General features: G+C 30.2%; 1 protein-coding gene across 1 annotated transcript in view; it reads right to left on the reverse strand.

The window, feature by feature from the left end:
* The window catches only part of LOC139425946 (uncharacterized), a 99,978-nt gene extending 75,942 nt beyond the window's left edge, over nucleotides 1-24,036 (reverse strand). Inside the window, exon 1 of the mRNA XM_087161922.1 lies at nucleotides 23,728-24,036. Coding sequence (XP_087018048.1) covers nucleotides 23,728-23,768 — 41 coding nt within the window. The 5' untranslated portion in view covers nucleotides 23,769-24,036. The remainder of the gene's footprint in view (nucleotides 1-23,727) is intronic.
* Nucleotides 24,037-25,339: the final 1,303 nt, after the last annotated feature.

A 25,339-nucleotide genomic window follows, 5' to 3' on the forward strand; every position in this document is an offset into this window, starting at 1 on the left:
CTTAATTATTTAAATGAATGGTTTATAAATTATTTTCGACTTTTTTTTCCGTCTATGGCTACTTCTAGGATTTCTGTGCGACAATTTTTATGACCAATGTGCTATTTTACTCTATTAGATAATTATCAATTCGAACGAGAGAAAAAAAGGTAAAGAGGGATCAATATTAAAATAAAATTTTTGTTTATAATTAATTAATAGTCGGGTTGTGTTACATCAATATAAGGAACATCTCTATATAACGTCATCTATCATCCATGCTGCCGTTATAGCGTGAGATGCGTGGATAAAAATATATTGCAAATATTTATTTTTTATAAATATAAGTTCTGAACTTATTTTGTCAACCTATGCAATACTTAAAAAAGATACTGCAAGAATGATTGGTAATAATGCATGGTGTTTTAAATGAATTAAAATGGTAAATTTTACATAAAAATACAAATAATATAAGAAGACATTTTAAGAGCAACCTAGAAAATCATGCGATTTATTTTAACTTGAACATATTTTAACTTAATAATAAACCAAAATCGAGAAAAGAATTTCGTATCAAAATAAATATGATTGATTATTTTGTTGTATTCCATGAAAACCAATTTTCAGATTGTAAATGCATTCTTTCAATAATTGCAACAAAAAAAATTTGTAAAGCAGCTTGCAGATGCCAAAAATTAGGTATAAAATAATCTGCAATTTATGAAAATTTTGAAAGGCATTCGTGTATGAATAATCTTGCTGAAGAAGATTATGATAATTCAGAGACAATCTAGATGAGTGAGATACACTTAAGGATGATAAAATATTGTATTTATGACCAAAAAAATGTTTGGCAAAATTCATGAACCAATTAACCGATTGAAATCTGGAAGAATTATTCAGCAGCGAAATATTTTTTCTGAATCTTTTAAGAAATTTTTCTTTCTAAAAACCAACTTTATTTTAAATAAAAAAAATTACAAATTATTTTCAAGCTAATTTAAAAATTTTGAATAAAATTTAAAGAAATTTTAATTAAAATTTTGAATAAAAATTAAACAAATTTTAATTATTTTCAGTTTTAATCAGAGTTTTTTTCTCAAACATTGAACCCTTCGCTCTCAAAGATCACTCTAATCTTTCCAAAAAATTTCTGGAAAATAAAAGTTATACTTTTTATAACTATTTCGTTTTAAAGAAAATTCAATTGATAACCTCTATCAATTTTAATATTTTTAATTTATCAAAAAATAAAGCCTTGAGAAACAAGTTTAATGAATCCATTATTTATACTAATACTATCATAGTATATCATATAATTAAATCAAAAATATTAAAAAAAATTAAGGTATTAAAAGTTCCTTTAAAACTTCAAATGAAACATGGTTCAAGGTGAAGAACAAAATTTCAGTGCCTGCCGTAGAAAAAAAATTCTTAGACAGGAGTTCTAGTAAGTGTTCTTACTTGTTTTGAGCTTACAAGTTCGTATACGAATAGGAGTAAATAAACAAAAAAAATGGGATGAATAAATATTACATACATTTACAACTATTATTAGTTTTATGATGATTACAACCAAAAATACCAGCAGATTCTGTCTTTAATATTACCACATCATTGATTTTTCTGTCCAATGCACAAAACGATAAAACAATTGCATCTTAACGTTTCAACAACTTTCATTATTTTCAAGCTATCGAAATCAAGATTAATATCAAAACGTCTCATGAAAAAATTTGTCCGTATAGAAAAAATAGAAATTAAATCACTTAAGAATTGCCGAGCATTATTCCGGTTATTCAAGAGAAAACAATCACTTTAATGCTTTCGATATTTATTCTGATACAACCGAAATTCGAGTGTTGTAATAAAATTGTCAGGAAATTACCGGAATTTTCAAAACAAAGTGAAAATACAATGGTTAGCAATACATAACGGCGAAAGAAAAGTCGAAATATAATTTGGATTTTGGATAAAGTGGGTAGAAATAAAGCAAACTAAAAAGTGTCTATTTAAATACGCGATTCGAAAAGTGAGAATCGTATTACCGCACCAAAAATATCGGGAATTTAAAAATCCGTGCTTAAATGCATAAAAATGACAGTCGAAAAGTCACTTGGATGAGATTTACAGTGAAACAGGCATGAATAAAACGTGTCAGAAAGTGATTATTCAAATTCAAAATTTCCCGCATTGTAATAAAAAAAAATTTGAATTTTTAAAAACATAGCTATACTCGCCGTAAAAGTCATTAAAAACGACAGAAATTATGATTGAAACTGCACACATTTATCAATCAAAAAATTATGTCTTATTTTTCTTTCATTTTTCTAATATATAAACAAAAATGATTTTAAAAAAATAAAGATGTTTTATTAAAAATTAGATGTCCATATTTTCCCCTTTTTCGTATAGGATTATTAACATGAAACACAGAAAAATGCTCCTCCCTAAAAAAGTTTGTCGCGAAAGTGAGCTAACTTGACATAAATAATAAATTTTTGTATCTTCAATACTAATATTATGACGGAAACTATGGATTATTGGAATAGTCGATATAATGGATTTACTGCATTAAAAAAAATTATATCTCGAGCAGTTATTCCTATCATAGTGTGACTTTTTTTAAAAGTGTTTGCTCCATTTTATTGGAACTGATCATCTGCACACCGAGCTTGTGCTGAAGATTATAACAATTCTAACTTGCAGTTCATTTTAACAATAAGCTTATTCATTGTTTAAATTTGTTATTTAAATACAACTTCCTTCTTTCCATACCAACAATGCTCTAATTTAATTGTTACAAGATTAATAACGAAATATTGCTTTGTTTCGGCCATTTCCATTTTGATAGTGGTGCGATCAACTTGTCCTTATTAAGCTCTTTTCAAAAAAAGCGTTTTAAATACACCACTGGCATTATGAAGTGGTTTAGAAGGATCTGCAAGTTCTTTTCCAAACTCAATTGCCGTCCAATGCACAACGTTGAACAGGGTGAACCTTGTTCACATGCAATTGAATTTTCTGAGCCAGACAGAATAATTATTCTGTATGGCCCAGAGAGATTGATTTAATCTCTCTGGATGTCCGGATAAGTAGCATCAGCATGTTCTGAGGGTTACGCTGTGTCCGGACCTTTTCTTGCAGTAGCTTTTTCTGTGATTTTTGGCTTTAAGACAATTAAAAATCAAAATATTGTTTGCATTTTACACGATTTTTGGCCGAAGGACAATTAAAAATCGAATCACTATCTGCTTTTTATACGGTTTTTGGCAGGACAATTAAAAACCGACCCTATCCGATGTGGCACCACCTTGTCGCGGTGGATAGGCTTTAAACAAAGAGTGCCACAACAGCTACAGTAGCTTGAAAATAAGAAGAGAATACTTATATCACAGTATATTAGACAAAATTGATAAGTTTATATTCTAACTTAATAATACTTCCAAATGAAAATTTATATATAATTTTGCTTCCCTTCTCCAATGCTTAAGAAGGCACATTACAAAGTAATTCGAACAAAGTGGCATGGGAAAATTGACATATCTGAATTATTCAAATGTTCGTTCAGTTAGTTTGTAAATTACTGTTAATTAAAGGAAGGATTAAAACAAGTTTCTTAGGGTCGGGTAGAACAGGGAAGACCTGAAATCGTCAGAGAATTTTGTTTTAACTCCAAAAATCAGTTGCCATTTCTTTTAAAAACCTGGAAAATTCTTACAACAAACCTGAAAAATAACCAGTTTTAAAATTGCAATTTTAACTGTAATTAGTTATTGAGATTCGAGTTAGACGATTATAACATCTATTAAAAATAATTTTTGTAAAAATTACACATTTTAGTCAAACCTACATGTTTCCATCCTCATTTAATGATATTCTTTTTTACACAGAAAATCTACAATTATCAACAACCTTGAATTGAATCATTTTACAGAACATAATTCTAACAGTGACAAATTAATAATTTAGATATAGTCGAAGATTTTGATTTAAGACTACAAAAAGAAAATTACTACACGCTTTTATACAAAACAACTTTGCCGTATGGGCTAAACGATACCTTCCAACATACACAGATTAACTTTAATAACTCCTCAACTTATTCACGTTTTCATATTAAAGATATGCATACAAATCGAAGTAAAAGGGTATCAAGAAGTAATAGAAACTCTCTTAATAGTGACAAATTAAATATAATTTTTCAGTGAGTAAGTTGAAAAGAAATAGAACAAAATTTTTCCTGGCGAAAACAATGGAATGCATATAGTCTGAATGGATTCCAAAGTTATAGACAAGCAGTACTTTTCTCATAATTTTAAAATTTTCTCAACTATTCAAAGTATTTGTAAGCTAAATCATTGTCAAAAAACTTTATAATTTGGGAAATAATTAGCTTTTAAAATTTCGTTACACTATAAGGGACTAATGTTAACTACTTTTAAGTAACTTAATGTTAAGTTACTAATGTTATACGCAACTAATGTTATACACTAGCGTGCAAAAGTCTTTGCTCATACTCAATATTATACCTTTTTCTTTTAAAACTTAGCTAAATCAACTGTAAAGTCATCTTTCGCATTGTCTTACATGTTTATCAACACAGAAATAGCTTACGAGCTTCAAAAATCGAATACAAACATTTCACACTGTAACTACAAATTAAGTTTATAGTATATATTTAGTGCTTAGCATTTAACGTTTTCTTAAGTAATTTTTGAAGTAAATTTCTTTATATATAATAATGATATCTATATAAGCTACAAGTTCTATTACAGAATATATATTGTAGATCAGAGGTTCCCAAACTTTTTTTTCTCGTGGACCACTCACAAAGTTTTACTATTTTCAGTAGACCCTCTGCTGCTACATTTCTACTGTATTCCCAAAACTCTTAAAAAATATCACCCTAAATTGGTGGTGTGAAGAAGAAAAAAAAAGTAGCACATTTTCTTTTTTTGCATATATTTCTTTTTCCGGCACTGCAAACACTAACATTGATTCACTCACAGTCACATGTTCAAAATCCCGGAAACAAATGAATAACGGTTTGCTCTTGGCATTCGTATTCATACTAATGTAGATTGCAAGCACAGCACAAGTCGCATTTCAACCCTTTGCAGATCTAAACAAGCATCGCGGACGAGCGGGCGGTACTTTGCAAGTCTCGACCTGTGGTGTACACTATTATCTATTGCTCTATTCAGTTCTGTGTTTGAACTGAGTCTCGAATATTTTTGAGTACCTACCTAGTGAATGCTGCTACTTGTACCTGCCTACGTTGATAGGTAAATCCAAGCTAAAATTTTTGTTCTTTATTATGAAAACCAGAAAATTTTTCGGGGACCCCCACTTACAACTTGTGAACCCCTGTTTTCTTTTCACGTCTACGTGGACCCCCGTGTGGTCTCCTATGAACCCCTGGGGGTCCACCTGGACCACTTTGGGAACCTATGTTGTAGACGGTTTTTGTATGTGTAATTACTGAATATAATTCTTAATTTTGTACACATACTAACAACTTGATATTGAATTTTTTTTAGCAAGACTTTTGCGAACACGAGTCGAAATAAGAAAAAAAAGGAACAGAATATTAAAGTGAGCTACGTGCGAAAATTCAAATTTTATCTGAAGAAGGGTACTCGTGTAATAAAATAGCAAAAAGACTGAAAATTCCCAAGTCAAGTGTAATATGCACGTTGGCACGATTCAGAACAGCAAGGACGAAATGTACTAAATAACGCACAGGAAGACCAAGATGCACAAAAAAGATGGAAGACAAACATATTGTAGTTACGAGCAAATGTAATAGACGACTTCCAGCCACTATGATTAAAGAAGATTTGAATAAAGAGAGAAAAAAACCAATATCAGTTGATACGGTCAAGAGACGACTACGTAGCGTTGGACTAAACGGTCGCATAGTGCGTGGAAAACCTTTTTTACGGCGTGTAAATAAGCAAAAACGTCTTAAGTGGACAAGAGATCATAGAACGTCGACATTGGATTAATGGAAAAAAGTATTTTGGACTGATGAATCAAAGTTTGAATTATTAGGAACCAGAAGACGTCAGTATGTTCGACGATTGGTAGGCGAACGCGTGAATGATAATTGTTTGAGTTATTCAGTGAAACACGGTAGTGGTAATGTCATGATTTGGGGTGGTTTTGGAGTAGGAAAAGTTGGTGTTTTAGTTCAAGCCAAGTCAACAATGGATAAAAAAAGTGTACCATAGCATTTTGCTTCATCATGTGGTGCCATCTGGTATTCGAAATATTGGTAAAGGGTTTGTCTTTTACCAAGACAATGACCCTAAGCTCACTAATTATGTTCAAACATTATGTTCGAATTATGTGAAAACAAAAGAAAAGCAGAAAGTGCTTAAAATCATGACTTAGCCACCACAATCACCTGATCTAAATTCTATAGAGAAACTATGGGATGAGCTGGACAGAAGGGTACGCATAATGCCCCCAATATAAATAGTCTCCGAGATGCCTGGAATATTTAAGTTGTGAAATGATTGAAAAGTTACTCTCTCGAATGCCAAATCTCTAAGGCTGTCATCCGCACTAAAGGTGGTCATATTGACGAGAGTAAAATCTAAATAGAAGTTGTGTATATCTGTTGTTTACTAAAAATTCTTTTTCATAGAGTATTAAAATATTGTTGAGAAATGTATTAGTAATAAATTGTTGAACTGAATGAGCATAATTTGTTTTTTTATAGACGATTCACACACTGACCAAAGACTTTTGCACGCTAGTGTAAGTAACTACTGTTATCATACATTCAAAATGAATGTCGAGTTTCGGATATAAATAAGTTTTCTCGGCACAAACGCAATTTCTAATAGACAATTTTGAAAACCAAGTAAAGTGAAATTTATATTTTTGTATTAAGTAACAGATTACAAATTTTGTTTACATATTTTACCAAATATTTGGTATTTTTATCAACATTTTGAATTAGGCGTAGTTACCTGTGTCCCCGAATTATTAAAAATTTGAACAAAATATAATTCGATACTATTAAGTGTAAGTTTATAGTGAGTGTTGACGTGGATGTCTCAACGTAGTGCATCCTCTGCGTAAGTGCAGGTTATGCACATGCGCAAGCAAGTTATGCACATGCGCAGAGGCGCTCATTGCAACCTCACCCTTCTTGGCACTACACCCTAAAGTGCAGTTCCGACGCTTCCAACAGAGTCTGCCAGAAACTTTTTTTTTTTCAAATTATTTACTTTCAATCCTTGAACCGGGTTCGAATCCCAGCGATGGCTGGTCGGTTACGAATTCCGCATGCAGCTTGCATCGACCACAGTGCTTGACGTGAAATATTATCGGTGGTAGACGTATCATGGATTAGAATCCCCATGTCGCCAGGCTAACCGTGGGAGGCTCTCGTGGTCTTCCTCTCCATGTAACTCAAATGTGGGTTAGTTCCTTCAAAAAGTTCTAAACGAAGTCAAATTTCTCCCAATACTTTATCTAGGAGTTCCCTTGTCTTGTGCATTAGGTTCAAATTTACAAGGCTACGTAGTTGAGCGTTAGTAGTCGTAAACCGAAAAAATTAGATCGGCTGTTCAACGACGGTAAAAAAATATGTAATTGTTAAAATATATGATAAGCTTCTACTAAGCCATTTAGAACGCGTTAAAAACAGTTTTCTTTTAACTCTTGACTCCTTGCTTTGAAAAATTCTTCACAAGCTCGCTTAGTTAATTTTAGACATAAATTTAACATTAAAAAATAGGTATTTTGTTATTTTCATTTCGAACTTTATTAATCAAGTGTTTACCTTTTAATATGACCCTATTTTTTTTAATTTTAAGGCCCAACTTGAAACCAGAATTTTACGATAACAGAAGTAAGCATAGCATATATTGTTTCACCAAAAACAATGAGTTTTAAAATATATTATATTTTATATTAACTTTCCAAAATTAAATTTGAAAAGTTGCGATCTGAGTTCAAATCTGTTAAAAAAAATAAGTTCTGTATGACATTAGCTTTTCAGAATATTAAGAAGAAGCTTTGTTTTTTTTTCAACAATTGTATTTTAGAATGTTCTTTTTAAACTATCACCTAAGTATGTTTTTAATTTTACAATTCTCAGTGTGTATGTTTTTTTTAAATATTTCAATTTGCTCCCTGCTGATTGATAACATTTAATTGTAACTTAGAAAATATATTTCACAAATTACAAAGAGAATGGATAATTTTTTTTTAGAAAGAAACAAAATGTATAATTCAAAATAAATGTAAGAGTTGCTTTTTGAAAAAATTTAGTAATATTTAATAAATAATTTCTTAATAAATAGTTTTTAATAAATGTTTATAATTTCTCAAAAATCATCGAAATTAAAATGTTAGATTTAAAGTTAGAATTATATAAAGCTATAGTTTTAAACTTATTAATTATAAATATTGAATTATCCTAGATAATATATAATTACCTTGCGAAAATCCATTCTCGTACTAATCCGAAGTAACAGACAAATTTAATGCGGTTCTGTGCTCCAGTGCAAAAGGGCCTTCAAAGATATATTACTGTATTTGTGCTTTAACTTCATAGTTTGTAATCTGGCAAATTAGTTTCCAATATATTTTTAATTCATTTTTGGAAGTTGCTAGAAAGTAATTAGGGGTTTGATTCCTCTCCTTGCTTCATATGGTACTTTTAGTATTTTATTATATTTTGTGTTTTTAGCTTTATATATATATTTAGCTTATATAAATTTAACTATATATATTATTTCCTATATTTTGTTTTTTCTTTATTTTCGAATCGAATTTTTTGTGCTCGTCACACTATTGTAATGATATAATTTCCTTTGGCTATATTAATACAATATTAAGCAGTACTCTAATTTGTGGATATAGTCACGTGAGATAATGACGAGATTATATATTTTTAATTTTTCTAGCTTTTTAATTTTTTTTTAAACAAAAATAATTTCTTATTTTTTAATAATTTTTCATATTTTCCTTTTTTTTAAAGTGTTTTTCATTTTTTATTTATTTCCTTGCATTCTTTGAATTTTTATCTTATTATATAGGTGCTGTGTATTTACAGCCTATGCTCTGTTAATAAAACTAAAATTTTTTTAGTTCTTACTTTTCTTTGTAAATTTCTATTTTTTTTTCAATTATTTTCTGTCTCTTTATCGTTACTAGGGAAAAAATTGTAACATAAAGAAAAGATTCAACTCATTTTTTTTACCTCTTTTTGTAAATTTTTCATGATTCTGATACGAAATAGATGACATTTCTTTCCCTATGTTTTAATTTATTTCTAACAGCGCCGTGAAAATCGTTAGGAATCTCTTTATAAAATCTTCAAAGTAATTTCTCAAGAAGATTTCCAATTAAGTCAGTGTCTGGAAAAATCGGGATAAATCATTCTGCAAATTAATGGAATTTAGAATAAAGTAGATCAGAGAACACTGATTTTCTCGATAAAGTTAATGAAATTACAGCTGAATTCCTTTTTTGTGTGTTTCAGACAAAGGGTTTTTAATTTAAACCAATCTCTGAAACTTCTTTAATAAACTTTGGGGTTTTAGCAGTTTTTCAAAGCCTGAAAGTATCATTTTTCTAATACTTGCACATACTGCTTTATGCAACAAATACACAATAATCTCAGATCTTCGCAGAACATTCGTATTTATCTCAAAAACACAAATAAACAGAATAATTAAACATAAAAACAAGAGTTAAATCAAAATTTCAGCAAATCGTGAACTTTGTTGCTTGTCATCACTAGGCATTCTGGCATTGTTGAGAAAGATACTATAGTATCTGTTTTTAACAATGAAATTTTAAGGCGACAAAGGACTTTCAAAATTTGTTTTAGAAATTATCAAGCAATTGGTTTGAAATTTTCTATATAGGCTTATATTGTTAAAAACAACTAATATACAAAATTTTACAAAAATTTTAAAATTTTAAAATTTAGAAAAAAATTAAATTTTGAATTTAAAATGTTTTTTTTTTATTTTTTATATGTGTTTTTTTTAATAAACGTGTCTGAAATTTTGTTCAAGTAACAAAATTCTTTCAAAATATAATACACTAGGTAACATAAAAAGAATTAATGGAAGTACTTTTTCTATATTTAACTATAGAAACAAATAGTTAAAAAACAGTCAAAAACCAGCATTTTCTGGAAAAAAATCCTCAGATCGTAATAAAATATCATTTATAAATACATTAGTAAATTAAATCAACATTTCCAACAAAATAACATTCAATAAGTATCAAAGTTTCAGCTCAGAAATTCATTTCGCTGGAACAGTTCATACATTTTTCAAAAAGGAGAAAAATGGCTTCTACTAGTATTCTACTTATGCTAGCTGCAGATTGTAGGTCAAAACAAAAATCGCCATAACTTCTTAAATTTTGCTCAGATTCAAAAAGTATTTGTTTCATTAAAATGTTCAGTTAAATACCTAAATTTCAAAAACATAAAAAGTAAAAAGGTGATTTATTTTATAAATTTTCGCTTATTTGAAAGTCCCTTATCGCCTTAATTGTTTCAGCTACCATTTCAGAAGAGTAAATAGTATTTTATGAATTGATGTCTCATCCTCGAAAATAAATAAAAATACATAAAAACTCTTAGTTTGATGTTAAAATGTTAAAAAGGAATAAATTTATTACTTCCATAGAGTGTCTTCTATGGACTGTAATTTAATAGTGAGCTGTCATTTGACCGGCTATGGTAGAAATAGATATAGATTAAGTGTTTATATTTTTTGTGTTAAAAAGGGCATTAAAGTTATAAGGTTCTTAAGATATTTAGCCAAGGTTAGATGAGGATCTGATAACAATTTTTTCGACAGATATGAAAGATCAATGGAAAATTTCGCTTATGTATTGCAAGAACAAAAGTGATATTAAAAATATTAATGTTGAGAAAAATACGCCGTTAAATCTGCAGTATTCAAATGTGAGAAAATGGGCCTACTCAATTCGAAATAAATAAGATTTAAGAAAGAAAACATGACTTGAAATATCGCATGTTTTCGAATTGACACTTCATTACGAATCATTATATAAATGTGGTGAACGAAAAAGAGTTCTTATATATTATTTCTACATATTTCATTGGAAACAATTGAAAAACAGTTTCAATTCCCTAAAATCTTCGTACCAAAATTTTGTCGCAGTTTCATGCAGAAGAGCGAATAAGCTTTAAAAACCCATCTTCATTTAAACAATACGAGAAGTTGGAAGTGATAAGTGATGTTAAAGTTGAATATCGATCTGTTTTGAAATATATTTTTGTTTCGGAGCTATATTGAGTGAGTGGCATAATCAACATTGGCACAATTTTGCTCAATTTTGAGAAATCCTTTTTTTTCTTAGTATGGTATTGTCGATAGTAAATAGATGTAACAGATTCTGGTGAATTTTTTTTTGCAGATTTCATAGTAAGCGAAAAAAAACAACATTTTTTGAAAAAGAATCAGTACATTTTTTGAAGCAGTATATACTTATAAGCCAGACTACTTTTAAAAAAGGATACTACTTAAGTATAATAAGGATATATCGCATAGCCAATACTACTTTTAGTTGAATAAATACTTTATTTAGAGCGGAAAGTTTGGACAGTTTCCAATATAATTTTATGAATGGAGCTCTGAAAAAATCGTTATAGTTTTAGATTGAATGTATCGAAAAAGTTTTAGAATATTGTTGAATTTTAACAAAATAGTCAGTATCACTTCGGCAATATTCGCTTGCACCAATATTTAATTATATTTTCTAATTGAAATAAAGAGTTCCACAATAAAATTATTTTTCTAAAAAAAAGGGAGGGTTTCAATAATCTCAAAACAAAAACACGGTAAATATGCCGCTATACATTTCTGTGCAAAATTAATCTTGTAGATGATCCCTCAATTCACCATTTAGAAATTCTATGACAGTATTGCTGATTGAAATCACATGAAAGACGTGAATGTTGAAACTAATAAATTCAACCCTACAAAAATTTTTATTGCATTTGATGAAAATAATAAATAAGCGTACGATCCCTGAGTTAACTCACATAAAAATGTGAAGATGTAAAATTATCAAAACAAGTTTGCCCAAAAAGTTTGAATTAATGAATCCTGCGTGCTATCTATTTTCCCGAATCATGTTTATAAACTGCTGTTTGTAGAAAATGCAACACCATGAAGGAATCATCAGAATCAAATGAAATTCGCAGCAAATGTCAATTATAGGATATTATGCAAATTAATAAAGTTTCAGAGCCATCGCGCGTGCGTGGCGCGCGCAGCGCCCTCTGAATTGATGCTGAAAGCGTATAAATAAAGTGCTGTAGCGGGACGTTGAAAATAGTCTATGATTATTTGTTAGTGGCAAACGTTTAGTGAGACCTGAGTATGCCTCCACGACGGAAGAATAAGAAATTCAAGCAACTTACGGAGTTTGAACGAGGGAGGATAATCGGCCTTCGAGAAGGAGGATTTTCCTATCGCGCAATAGCAGCTCGTATGCAGCGGAACAGTTCCACAGTGATGCGAGTTTGGAAGCAGTGGACCGACGAGCACCGAACAACTCGAAAAACAGGCACTGGACGACAGAAGGTGACGTCAGAGCGCGATGATCGACACCTGCTCCGCATGGCGGTGAATGATCGCACAGCTTCCTCCAGGCAGCTGGCAGCACATTGGTCTACTGCTACAGGTGTACAATTGTCGGCTTCGTCAATTCGTCGTCGTCTGCTGCGCCGTGGATTGCGTGCAAGGGTGCCATTATACAGGATTCCCCTCACGGCGGATCATCGACGGCTGCGTCGGCAGTGGGCTCTTGAGCACAGAGACTGGCGAGCTGATTGGCACCAAGTTGTCTTTTCAGATGAATCACGCTTCAATTTGTGGACCCATGATGGCCGTGTTCGTGTTAGACGTTATGCCGGTCAACGCTGCCTTCCTGAGTGTATTATTGAACGACATAGTGGTCGAACACCCGGAGTTATGGTCTGGGGTGCGATTTCGTATCATGGACGATCCAATTTGATACGAATTGAGGGTAATCTCAATAGCAACAGATACGTCCGTGAAGTGCTACAGCCCGAAGTCGTTCCTTTCCTTCAAGGCATCCCTGGAGCTATCTTTCAGCAGGATAATGCACGCCCACATGTTGCGCGGATTGTTAGAGACTTCTGTTCAGCACAACGCATGCAACTTCTTCCTTGGCCTGCTTATTCGCCGGATATGTCGCCTATTGAACACGTGTGGGATATGGTTGGTCGGCGTCTCACTCGTGATCCGCGTCCTGCAGTTTCCAAAGACGAACTTTGGTTGCGCATACAAGCGATATGGAATTCTCTTCCTCAAGCAGATATTCAACATCTGTTTGACTCCATGCCACGTCGTATAGCAGCACTTATTGCAGCGCGTGGTGGCTGCACCAAATACTGATTTCGGACGCTTAATTTGTTTCTTTTGTTTTGAAAATTTCATCATTTATTTGTATCAGTACAAGTCGTTTCTGCATTAAATTTCATTTGATTCTGATGATTCTTTCATGGTGTTGCATTTTCTACAAACAGCAGTTTAGTTAGTGGATGAACCCTATACTGTCGAATTTTTATTCTCAGCAATAATAATTATTAAATAAAATACCTTTCATTAGAAATTCGAATCTCCTCCTTCCTCAAATCGATTATTTTAAAATCTATATTTATATTCGTAGAAAATGGAATGCTCCAAAAATAAGGAAATCAGGAATATCAAGGCAAAAAACTAAAGATCAGGATAAATAAGGACGAAATATTTTTTTATCGGGAATATCAGAAAAATTACGGACCCTCCGATTTAACAGATTCCTTCAAAACATTTTCTGAAGAATACGGAAACATCGCGAACCTAGATAGAGGAACTTCTTGTGACCTCATTCTATAAATGTTTACTGTAGGCGCTAGCTAAAATCGATTTAATTGCACTCAGTTCAAACAAAGTAATCAATCCCTTTTGTAGCTCATTTTTCTTTTAAGTTTTAAAATTTGCCCATTACAAAAGTGCTGAGTGTAGAAAGAAGGATTTTCGAAAAAAAGTTTTTTTTTTTTAAAAAAAAAGAAGTTTTTTGATGCAAGATATACTCAAAAGAAATGTTTCCGAAGGCAAGATGTTCGACCAAAACATTTTTTAAAATAGATGCTGGATCGTAAGGTAGTAATTAGTAGTAGTAATAGTTCATGTACGTCGCACTAGAGCTGCACAATGGGCTATTGGCGACGGTCTGGGAAACATCCCTGAGGATGATCCGAAGACATGCCATCACAATTTTGATCCTCTGCAAAGGGGATGGCATAGCCCGACGACCTGCACACGAAGTCGATCACTTTACGGTCGAACAGTTTAACGAGAACTTATACCGCACATCCTCGGTCCCTACGCAGACTGATACAAGTGGTCACCCACCCGCCCACTGACTGCAGCCAGTGATGCTTGAGTTCGGTGATCTGCTGGGTACCGTGTCTTAACTATCAGTTCACTGCGGGACAAGGTAGTTATTAAAAGATGAGATAATGAATTATTTGCTTATCATATGATAATACAGGGCTGCTATTTGATAATTTATTTAAAAATATTTTATTTAACCTTTCAAATTGTTAGATTCAAATCATAAATTCGTCCAATTGTTTTAGACATACAAGAAATATTTCAAAACTAAATCAAAGGAATAAATAAAAGTAGTAAGTTCCTCGTTGTTTAAACTCTTGAATTATGTGTTTTAGTGCTTGCGTAATGTTAGCACTCTATTTTACTAACATCCGTTCAAACAAAAATATGTACTTTTTTGTTTCAAGATTTTTAATCATTAAAATGGTTCTTTATAATTTTCTCAAAGGGTTTCTTTTGCAGGTTTTATATTTTCTTTTATTACACGACTTACACCTAGAATTCATTATTTAATTAAATTTATATAATACTTACATTTTGAAGTATTAGGAACCAACATTAAGGATTGTAAATGCTTATTCAAAAAAGTATCACAATGTAAGGAATCGATATTTATTATAAAGGTAAATTTAATATCTTCAAATCACATTCATTGTTCAGAATACATTTTTTAAAAAAACTTCATTAATTCCTATTTATTAGAAAATTTAAATATTGCAAACAACAGCTGCAATTTTAAATCAATTTCAAAGAACTTTTAATAATAAAGTATCATTGACTTTAATCAAATTTCAATTCGGTATTTTTAAGCTTCTTAACCAACGGAAAAACTTTTTCACTGAGTCTTAGAATTGTGCTTCATAACTGTCAGCTTAACTGTATAACTGTCAGTTTTATAAATCGTCAAATAGTTTTTAAATCTCGATACAGCACGAAATACTTGTTTATGAAAATGGACACAGCTCGAGATGAGAGTTTATGAAAATGGACACAGCTCGAAATGGGTGCTCACGAAAATGGACACAGCTATTTGAAAAATTGGACAAAGCGATTGATTAAGTTTTTCAAACTTCTTACAAGAGTAATGTGTTTTTTAAAAAAAGTAATGGATCCTAATCAATTCGTATTGTGATATTATCTATTTATTAAATCATTAGGTATCTATTGTTAAATTAGTGTTTTTTTAAAAGAAAATTAGAGCTTTAAAAATCAGCAATTATTACATGGTTGCCACGGGTCTTATGAATTTATAATAGTTGTAGTAAATTTATTTTGTTAGAATTTCGATAATAGTTGATAATAGTTATAAATTTATAATAGTTGAATTAAATTTTTTTGTAAGAATTTTGATAATAGTTTATAATAGATATAAATATATAATAGTTGTAATAAATTTATTTAGTAAGAATTTTTATAATAGTTGATAATAGTTATAAATTTATAATAGTTGTAGCAAATTTACTTTGTAAGAATTTTGAGTTTTGAAACTTATTTTATAATTTAAACTTCTGAATACTAAATTAAATATCTGAAATACATCTAGTTTGATGGTCACATCTGGTCGAATGGACACCCTTCTTCTTTGACCTTTAAGATCTTCAATTACAAACCAATGGAAACTAGAGGTTGGCCTAAAATCAGATGGCTTGACTGTGTGCAAGAGGATTTTAAAATCCCAAGAATTACTAACCGGAGAACAATCGCAAAGAAAAAAGCAGAATAGTGTAAGATTTTAGGGAAGGCTCTGGCCCACAAAGGACTACCATGCCAATAAAAGAAGAAAATATCTAGAAATCGCAATCCTGAAATCCGGGATTTAGCTTATACCTTAATGATTATGCTTAGTAGTATTTAAAAAAGTAAGGAAAAGTAGCACATGTATTTCCTAATTTGTTACATATGGGATAAAAACTAAAAAGGCTAAATTTTTACTGTGTCAAATTTCTTAATCATGCTTTTTGAATTGTCACCAAAAATTGCATTTCTGCCTGTGTCCACTTTCTTAATCACGTTTTTTGATCTGCGTACATTAATTAAACACTCTTTTCGAGCTGCACCCAGATTTAAAAATTTGACTAAATGTTAGTTTAATATTGGTATTTTCCATTCGTATTTTAACTGCATATTTTTACTTCATTTAAAATACATTTGCTTTTTACCTATCACGTGATGCTGAAACCTAACTCTAAATTCATAGATTGTCCCCAAAGAAATCGAATATTCAGCACACATACTTTAATAACGAAAAAACACTCAAGAAAGCTTTCATAGAAGATTATTTATTCACAATCTAGCATTTCATATTCTAATATTATTCATAAGCATCCCTTACTATGCCTTGAGCGAAGATAAAGCATTATTACATCAAATATTATCATTTGCTTCTAATCTGATAAACATAACATGCACAGTTTCATGCTTTACATAAACGACACTACATCATGCATTATCAGTTTTACTGGCAAACTGATCATAATAAATCAGGAATTTGCTTCTAAAACGGAAACTCACATTTTGTTAGCTGCAAAATTAAGATAAGCATTTTTCAATTCTAATAAATTAGGAATTATAATGTAAGCTAAAACATTTTGTTAACATGAGTTATTTTTACATAATTTTCCATAAATTTACCAGTTTTGTAACACAAGCTTCTCACATTATTCAAAAAATGAGTCTAATATACTAACTACTACATATTACGTATGTTAATTTCGAAAATAGTTAACAAAGTATATTAATGCCCATTAAGTAGAATAACTAATAGGGTCAGGAACTAAAAAATATCTATGCTATCTGTCCCATTTTCATGTTGCTTACTAGTTTCTATTTAGTTGTAAAAACAAAACAAAAAGTCCCTTTTATAAATTTCTCAAAAACTTGATATTACATGTTTAAAACGTAGAAATTTCCCTAAAATCTTTAAAAAAAGCTTTTGATTCACTACAGTAAACGTTTCCAAAGTTACGATCTTTAAGTGTCAGTGTATCGCCAAAGGTTTTTTAAAAATTTAATATAATTACCTTTAAAATATGAACAAAACTCTGGCTTTTAATGTTTCAAAATTTACAATCCCCAAATTTGAATTTTTTTTTAAATAAAAAGGCTATAAGAATCCAATACATTAACTATCTTTTAATAATCGATATGGTTTGATACGCATTATAAATTAATTTGCATTATGATAAATATGTCTGTGCATTGTTAGAAGGCATTAATGATCTATGCATCGTTGTGTTGCTTATGAAATCTATGCTTTAATATTAGGTTTATAATTTTCAAAATAGATTAATAGGATGTTTTAATTGTCTGCACATTGTTAAAATGTAATAACAATCAATGTAACCTGCTTACATATTACTATAATTAAAATGAATTGCTGAGGTATGCTGTATTCATTGTTAAAGTATTATAATAATCTTATACGCATTTGATAATAAATACTGAATTGGCTACTGAATGTCAACAAAATTTTAAAAAACTAGAAAATTTTGTCTTTATTTGAGACTAAGTGGAAAAATGGTTTAGTCGCCATCTGTTGCATTTAGAGGTTAACTAAGATTTGACAAACCAATAGCATGACAAATAGGTTCTCAACGAGAGTTATTATACAGTAATAATAGGCCGTACTGTGTACATCCATTTCCTATTTTTTTTCATAATCAGATTTTATGGACATAAAAAGTTCTTACATCATTTATTCTCCTACACATTAAAAAAAATAGCACATCTTAACAATCCGAAAATGTTCCATTACACTTCTTTTTCCATAAAATAGCTGCGATCACTTTTGGTGTTTATTGACACATAAACTTCTAACAATAAAAATGACATTGATATATAATACACACAAAAGTCTGTAAATTTAAATTTACAATTTTTTTTGAATGTATGTACTCAACAATTCTTGAAATATAATTAGCTTATCAACTCTATGCATAACACAGATAAAACATTAAAACAAATTCGAATTAGACTTAGTAAAGAAAGATGCGGAAAGTTGTTAAATATTACAAAATGATTTCATATACTTTACTAATTTATGTAAATTCTCCTTTATGAACACGATTATCTTTCATTAAAAGAACTAAAAAATATTCATGCCTTTCGTAACAGTGAACTCGCCATAACGATCGCCTTTTTTTTGTAGCGTGCGATACACTAAAAAACATAACCTTTCCGTGCTCGATAGTAAACCATTTATTGTTGCAATTTGACTTTATCCAAAGATGGCGAAAATTGGCATTTTTGGAGGCAAAAGCATTCGCTTGGCGTAAACATTCAGCATTTTTTGGTGTTTAGATTCAAATACACCTTTTAATGTGTAACACTTTATGCAGTTAAGTGAAAAGTCTTCATTCCTACTACACTAAATTCGAATCATACAACACCAAATTCGAAATTACACCTCAGATTTTGCATTTTATTCATTCACTCATTTTTTCAGTTTTTCAACACCAAATTTGGTGAAGTATTACAACGCAAAATTTTACAATTAGGGTTAAACATCACAGATTAAGTAAATTGTTGTTCAGTTGAAACTAATTTTGTAAATGCAACACAAGACAAAATTACAAAAATAATATAACTATCAAATAAGCTCTTCGATATTTGATACCAAAAATCCGAATTTTAATGTTGGTAAAAAAAAAATATCTCTAGTCTTCATCAAGTACCTCAAAGAAAACATTTCAAACGCCACGAATAAGTATAACTTCAACTTGAAGCTTTAGGATGTATAAACATTCCCTACAAATCATCAAAGGAAAAAATCAAATTCCATAAAAGATTATCTCGGCATGTTCTTTGATGTGTCAACAATTTTTCCTAAGAAATCACAAAATTTGATATTCAAAGTAAACTGAGTTTAATTACTTTCGTTTCTTGTATAAAAGGGTTTTATGTTTAAATCGAAATGCAATTTAATTTTAAACATGAGTAGTTTTATTTTTTTCCTTTCTTTTTTAGGAGTGAAAAAAATTTAAGAAAGCTATTTTAAATGTCATTAAATGCAAAACAACTTTCATATTTTCAATTGATAAAATCTCGTCGTTAATGTAATACTTTTAAATAAATCAGTTCAACTGATGAAAATAAATTTAACAAAATATCTAATAGTCACAATTTTATTCTATTTTATTTTATTTAATACTGGTCACGAACAGTTAAGCCATTTATACGAATTCCGCATCCGGCTTGCTCTGACCTCAGTGCTGACGTAAAATATCCTCAGGTGGGAGATGGATCATGGAGTAGAGTCCCCTAACCGTGGGAGGTTTTCGCGGTTTTCCTCTACATGTAACTCAAATAATTGATAGTTCCATCAAAAAGTCCTCCACAAAGTAAACATTTCTCCCAATACATGATTCAGAAGTTCCCTTGTCTTTTGGACTTATTATGGATACACAAAATTACAAGGTTACGAAGTTGAACATTAATATAGGTAAACCCAAAAAATTGGGTCTGTTGTTCAACGATGGTTAGAAAATAAAAATGTCTGGACATTTGATAGACCTCTCAAATATTCCCATCTGATCTGATAAAATTATCTCATGGGCCACCGAATAAAAAAAAGAACATCGTTTACTCATCTCTTACCAGAGATCAGTGTCAGTCGAATTACGTCACATTAGCATATGTTATAGGGAAATTTTACGACATCTTATGACGTTTATTGCAGTTGGCGTTCGTTCATTTTTAAGATAGTCTTGCAATTTATTTATTAAGGTTATTTGACCTTTCAATATAGATATATTGAATCGTCGTTATTATATCGTCGTTATTAGATCGTCGTTATCGGCTACCAACGTACCGTAGCCTTGTCATTTCGAACCAATGCAGAAGACAAGGAAACTCCTAGATCAGTACCCCCAGAGGTATTGATTTGTTACGGCAGTGTTTCCAAAACTTATGACTTTTGTGTACTCTTTCTAAATTTTTCTTCACGCTGTGTAACCACTAATAAAAAAATGTATATTTACTATTAAAAAAAAATGCACTAAAGTTAAAAATCGCAACTGGCTGTTGACACCACTCATTATTAACTGTTAACTCTGCAAAAAATATCCAATAGAAAAATACGTAATCGTAAATTTTCATTGCTAGCTTGGTTTTTAAATAAAATTTTCTGAAATTTTCGTTTGTTGCAAGATATTTCGCATAAGAACGGGTACCCCAGCTAAACTATTCTCGTACCCCTGGGGGTACGTGTACCACACTTTGGGGAACACACTGTTACGGGATCATTACGACAGATTTAACGTGCATCAGTCACCATTCACTACAAGGCGAGTCTTCAGCCGGCTGAGATCGAACCAACGAAATCTTGGACATGGACCCAGTGCCCTACCAACCAGGCTATTCCGGCCCGCCTTTCAATATTTATTAATTTCTCGATTTTCACTCCTTATTTTTCCGATTCCACGCGATTTAATTGTTGAATTTGTTTTGGCAAGCTCTGTCCATCTTAATTAGAATAATTCCTCCGGTTTCCTTTACCATTGGGGTTTTTATATTCTTTTTCTTCGTGAAATGCAATAGGAAATTAGTGCAATCAAAGTTTTTCACGAAGGAGAGTATGCACAAATGATGTTCGACCTGAGTACTCCTTTATCTTCTGGGTTGGGTTCGGTTTGCAAATTTCAAGACTACGGAGTTGATAACTAAAATGTAATCAGTTTATTTGTTCACTTAAAAGGGTCGCAGTACCCAAAAAATTAAAAAATATCGATTTTTTTTATTGCTTATAATAAGACTTCAAACTATTTCAAATGCACTGAAAACAAATCATCTCTTTATCTGCATTCTTAAAAACGTAATGAATGATTTTATATTGCCCCAAAACAGAAACTTAGATCAACAGACAGACATTAAAGTGCCTCTTCTCGTGGATGATAATTTTGGTGTTTTAATCTTAATTAAGTACATAGGGAATTTTTTCTATTTAAGATAAAGATTTGGAGTAAACTTTTTTATCTTAAGTATAAATACACTTATTTAAACTGTCCATGGAATAAACATTTTAAGAGGTATTAGATTTTTTGCAGCGTATTATATATACCTAACAGAAATTTTTATCCCGTTTTTCTACTTTTTTACAAAATAATCTATAAAAAATGTTCTAATTGATATATCAACAAACGAATGCAAAAGAATGCTAAGATGAATATTGTAAGCACTAAGAACGAAAATTTGAAGATATGTTAAAATAAAAAAACCTTAAAAATTTTAACTTTTTCATTTCTTTTTTTAAATTTCAAAAAAATTTAACAATTTAACTATTTCTTGAAGATAAATTATTGATTATAAGTTAAATGAGCATGTATAGCATCCACAAAATGAATGATTATACCTTTATTAAAATTGTTGCAACGGTACTGTGACCCCTTTAGTTCGCTCAGTGGCAAATATTTTTAATTTTTTGCAATTGGTTTTCATAACAATTAATTGGTTTATTTTTAAAACCAGAAAGCGTTCCTTTGTTTTTAAGAATCGAAAAGGAATTTTTCCATGTTATGTGACTCTTCAAAAATAGTGACTTCTGAAAAACAAAATTAAAATCTGAACGAATGAAGATAAATCGAAAAAGCTTCATCCCCATAACAATTACAATGAGCCTTTATCATTTGAAAGCAATTGCGGGTATTTATAAAAAGATTATCGAAAAACAATTTAGTGTGAAAAGATACTCAAGATCTCCTTTTCTAGTATTTTTCCATTGGAGCTTAATTTAATATATCTTAGCCATTAAGCATTTTAGTTGATATTTAGTAAATTTGAGAATTGGTTATTTATGCAGAAAAACAAAACTTTTTCTATCTTTTACAAGGTTTCCAAAATTTCTTTTTATGTTTATACTTCAAAACAAATAACCAGAAAAACAAAGTGTATAGTAATCACTTTCCTATATGCAAAAACATTTTCGATATTAAATGATATCTTTAATACAAGAATAGTTTTAGTATCAAATGATATTTTTTACAAGGATATTTTTTATATAAAATAATAATCTTAATACGAGAATATTTTCAGTATTAAATAAAATCATTGAGATGCCATAATAGGCATTTGATATTTCCTAGTTTTTAAAATTTCTTTCATTTCATAAATTTTTCTTTTAATCATTCTTAAACTAATTTTAATTAAATTAAACCTATTATTTAATTTTTTTTTAAAATTTCATAAAAATCAAATTTAAATATTGTATTGTCTTCATCACAATTAATGAAACAGCTAACTTTTTTAATTCAATGCAAATGAAGAATGTTTAATTCAATACAAATGTATAACTCATAAATTCATTGTCGCGACTAAATGGAACATCAAAATCTATTTTTAACTCTTTATTCCTTAAGCTAGCTTATTTCGCTTACGACAAATATGCTTCTGTAACAAGATTATATTGATTCTCACAATGTTTTTGGTGCTATAGGCAAATTACTTTAAATTAAGTAATAATAACTGCTTTATCTTGGCTGTTTTATCTTTCAATAAATCGCCAAAGACAGATCTCTTTCCATGCTCCTAACTATCCGTTGGGAACAATTCTGTTATATTTAATATTAAACTCTTGGCATTATCACCCCTCAATCAAACAGTTAGTAATTAACTTTACGAAACTCTTCCATTCAATTTAATATTCAATTAATCAATCAATTTAATCCCTAATAATTTATATCTTCATTCCTATAAAGCAGTGTTTCCCAAACTTATGACTTTTATGCACTCTTTCTAAATTTTTCGTAAAGCTGTGTACCACTAATAAAAAAATTTGCGTATTTTTTACTATAAAAAATTGCACAAAAGTTAGAAATCGCAACTGGCTGTTGACACCACTAAATATTCACTGTTAACTCTGCAAAAAATAGGCAATAGAAAAATGCGTAATCGTAAATTTTCATCACTAGCTTTGTTTTTAAATAAAAAGAATTTTAAATTTTCGTTTGTTTCAAGATATTTCGCATAAGAACGCGTACCCCCGTTGAACGGTTCCCGTACCCCAGGGGGTACGCGTACCACACTTTGGGAAACACTGCTATAAAGGGAACAGCCTTTTATTTTCTTAATTTCTTTTAGCCATAAATTTCATTGCAAAAATTCTCTCCAAATATTTTCTGTATAAAATTCTCTCTATATATTTTCTTTGCACACAAGTCTCTTCACAAACACATACGAACAATAGAATATCACCACTTTTACTGTAATTATTCCTCCATCATAAGAATGTTTTCATCATGAAATTAGAACAACTCAATAACAATACAAGAATATTTATATTAAGGCACAAAGATATTTTTAGAATCCTTGTAGAGGATTAAATAAAACTGACCTTCTCGGACCAATATACGAGACAACTTCATGACCAAGCATTTTCAGAACTCTATCTCCTAACGACTATGGTAAGATTGCCACGCACTTTTGACCCTACTCAGATGACGTGAACAGTAATTGTGCTGGTACCACTCTCTCCAAACTTCTACAGCAGAACCAACGAGAAGACATTCAGCCATGGCAGATTTAACCTGCACATTGTTGCGTGTACACACCACTTGTTATGTAGACAGTCAGGATCGAACTAAATATCTGCAGCTCTCCAACCGAATGCGAGATAGACGTCTTAACAGACTGCACCACTGGAGTGCCCTATATCAGACAACATTTAGTGCAATTAACACTAAACATACCAACACTAAACATACCAACACTAAACATACCAACACTTAAGATATACCTTTTTCTACCATAGCAATCTAGACTATACATTGATGTTTTAAGAAAATCTTTAAGATGGTAATTTAAAGGTAAAAAAAAAAAACATCTCACAAATATATGAAAACCGTATATATAAGTACCGGTGCTAAACTGCAGCCTCATCTTTAATGTGGATTATAATACACAAAAAATAGTTCAGGAAAACATTGATAAAGAGTGTTAAGAATTAAACAAAACATAAAACCTAATCAGTAAAAAAAATTTGAATATATTATAGTATAAGTATATATACTTTAAATTTTATTGAAGCGAAATAAAACTTACATTTTTATTATCGGTATTTTTTTCGCAAATGCTAAGATTTTATACTATGTAAAGAAAGGAAAAATAAAATAAGAACAAATTTTAATTAAAAAGCGATGAAAAGGCTTTGTGAACATAAATAATATAGTTATATACCAGGTTTGTAGTTTTATTCAGGTAAAGCTGCAAGACAGTTATTTAAAGTTGTTAGAATCTTATAAGTTTTTTACACCATGTTATTAAATTAATATCCAACAAATAATTCAAATTAAAGTTATTAAGGCATTTATTTAAGCGAAAAACACTAATTATATGACATTAAACAGCCTCACTAAGAATTTTTTTTTTCAAGAGTACTTTGATATCCGACTTTTTAAATAAACTAATACTTTTTATCACAGATTTTCCGGATCATTAAAATTTAGGAAGGGTAATTATGTGTGTCATTAGTTTGGAATTGCTCGTCATTTAATTTTATGAAATGAATATTTTTTTTAAAAAAAATTACGCTTTGATGGTGAAAAGGAACTACAGTTAAAATAAAAACAAATTAGTTTCAAAATTTGCGATCTAAAACAGGCATTTATATCTTTCAATTAATATTTGTTTCATTTTAAGAATATAATGCTTCGCCATGACAACTTTCAGCGTAGGGTTTTAAAATCCTTAGCATATGTGTATAGTCAATTAACCAGGAAATGGCACTTGGCTCCGCCTTCATCACGTGGTATGCGATAATACTATTTCCTATTTTTGGGAGAAGGATGTGAATAATCCTGCAAACTGTGAATAATCTCGCAAACTTTATGGGCATTTTTTTAACATTAAATGTTTCATAAATTTGATGATATTTCTCTGTTTTGACTGAATAGTTTGTCCTTTTTGAGACATTTTGCTGAGAAAGCAGTTCGTAAATTTAATATATA

The sequence above is a fragment of the Parasteatoda tepidariorum genome, chromosome 4, assembly GCF_982258835.1.
Source record: "Parasteatoda tepidariorum strain Cologne lab strain chromosome 4, Ptep-v5.0, whole genome shotgun sequence".
NCBI lineage: Eukaryota > Metazoa > Arthropoda > Arachnida > Araneae > Theridiidae > Parasteatoda > Parasteatoda tepidariorum.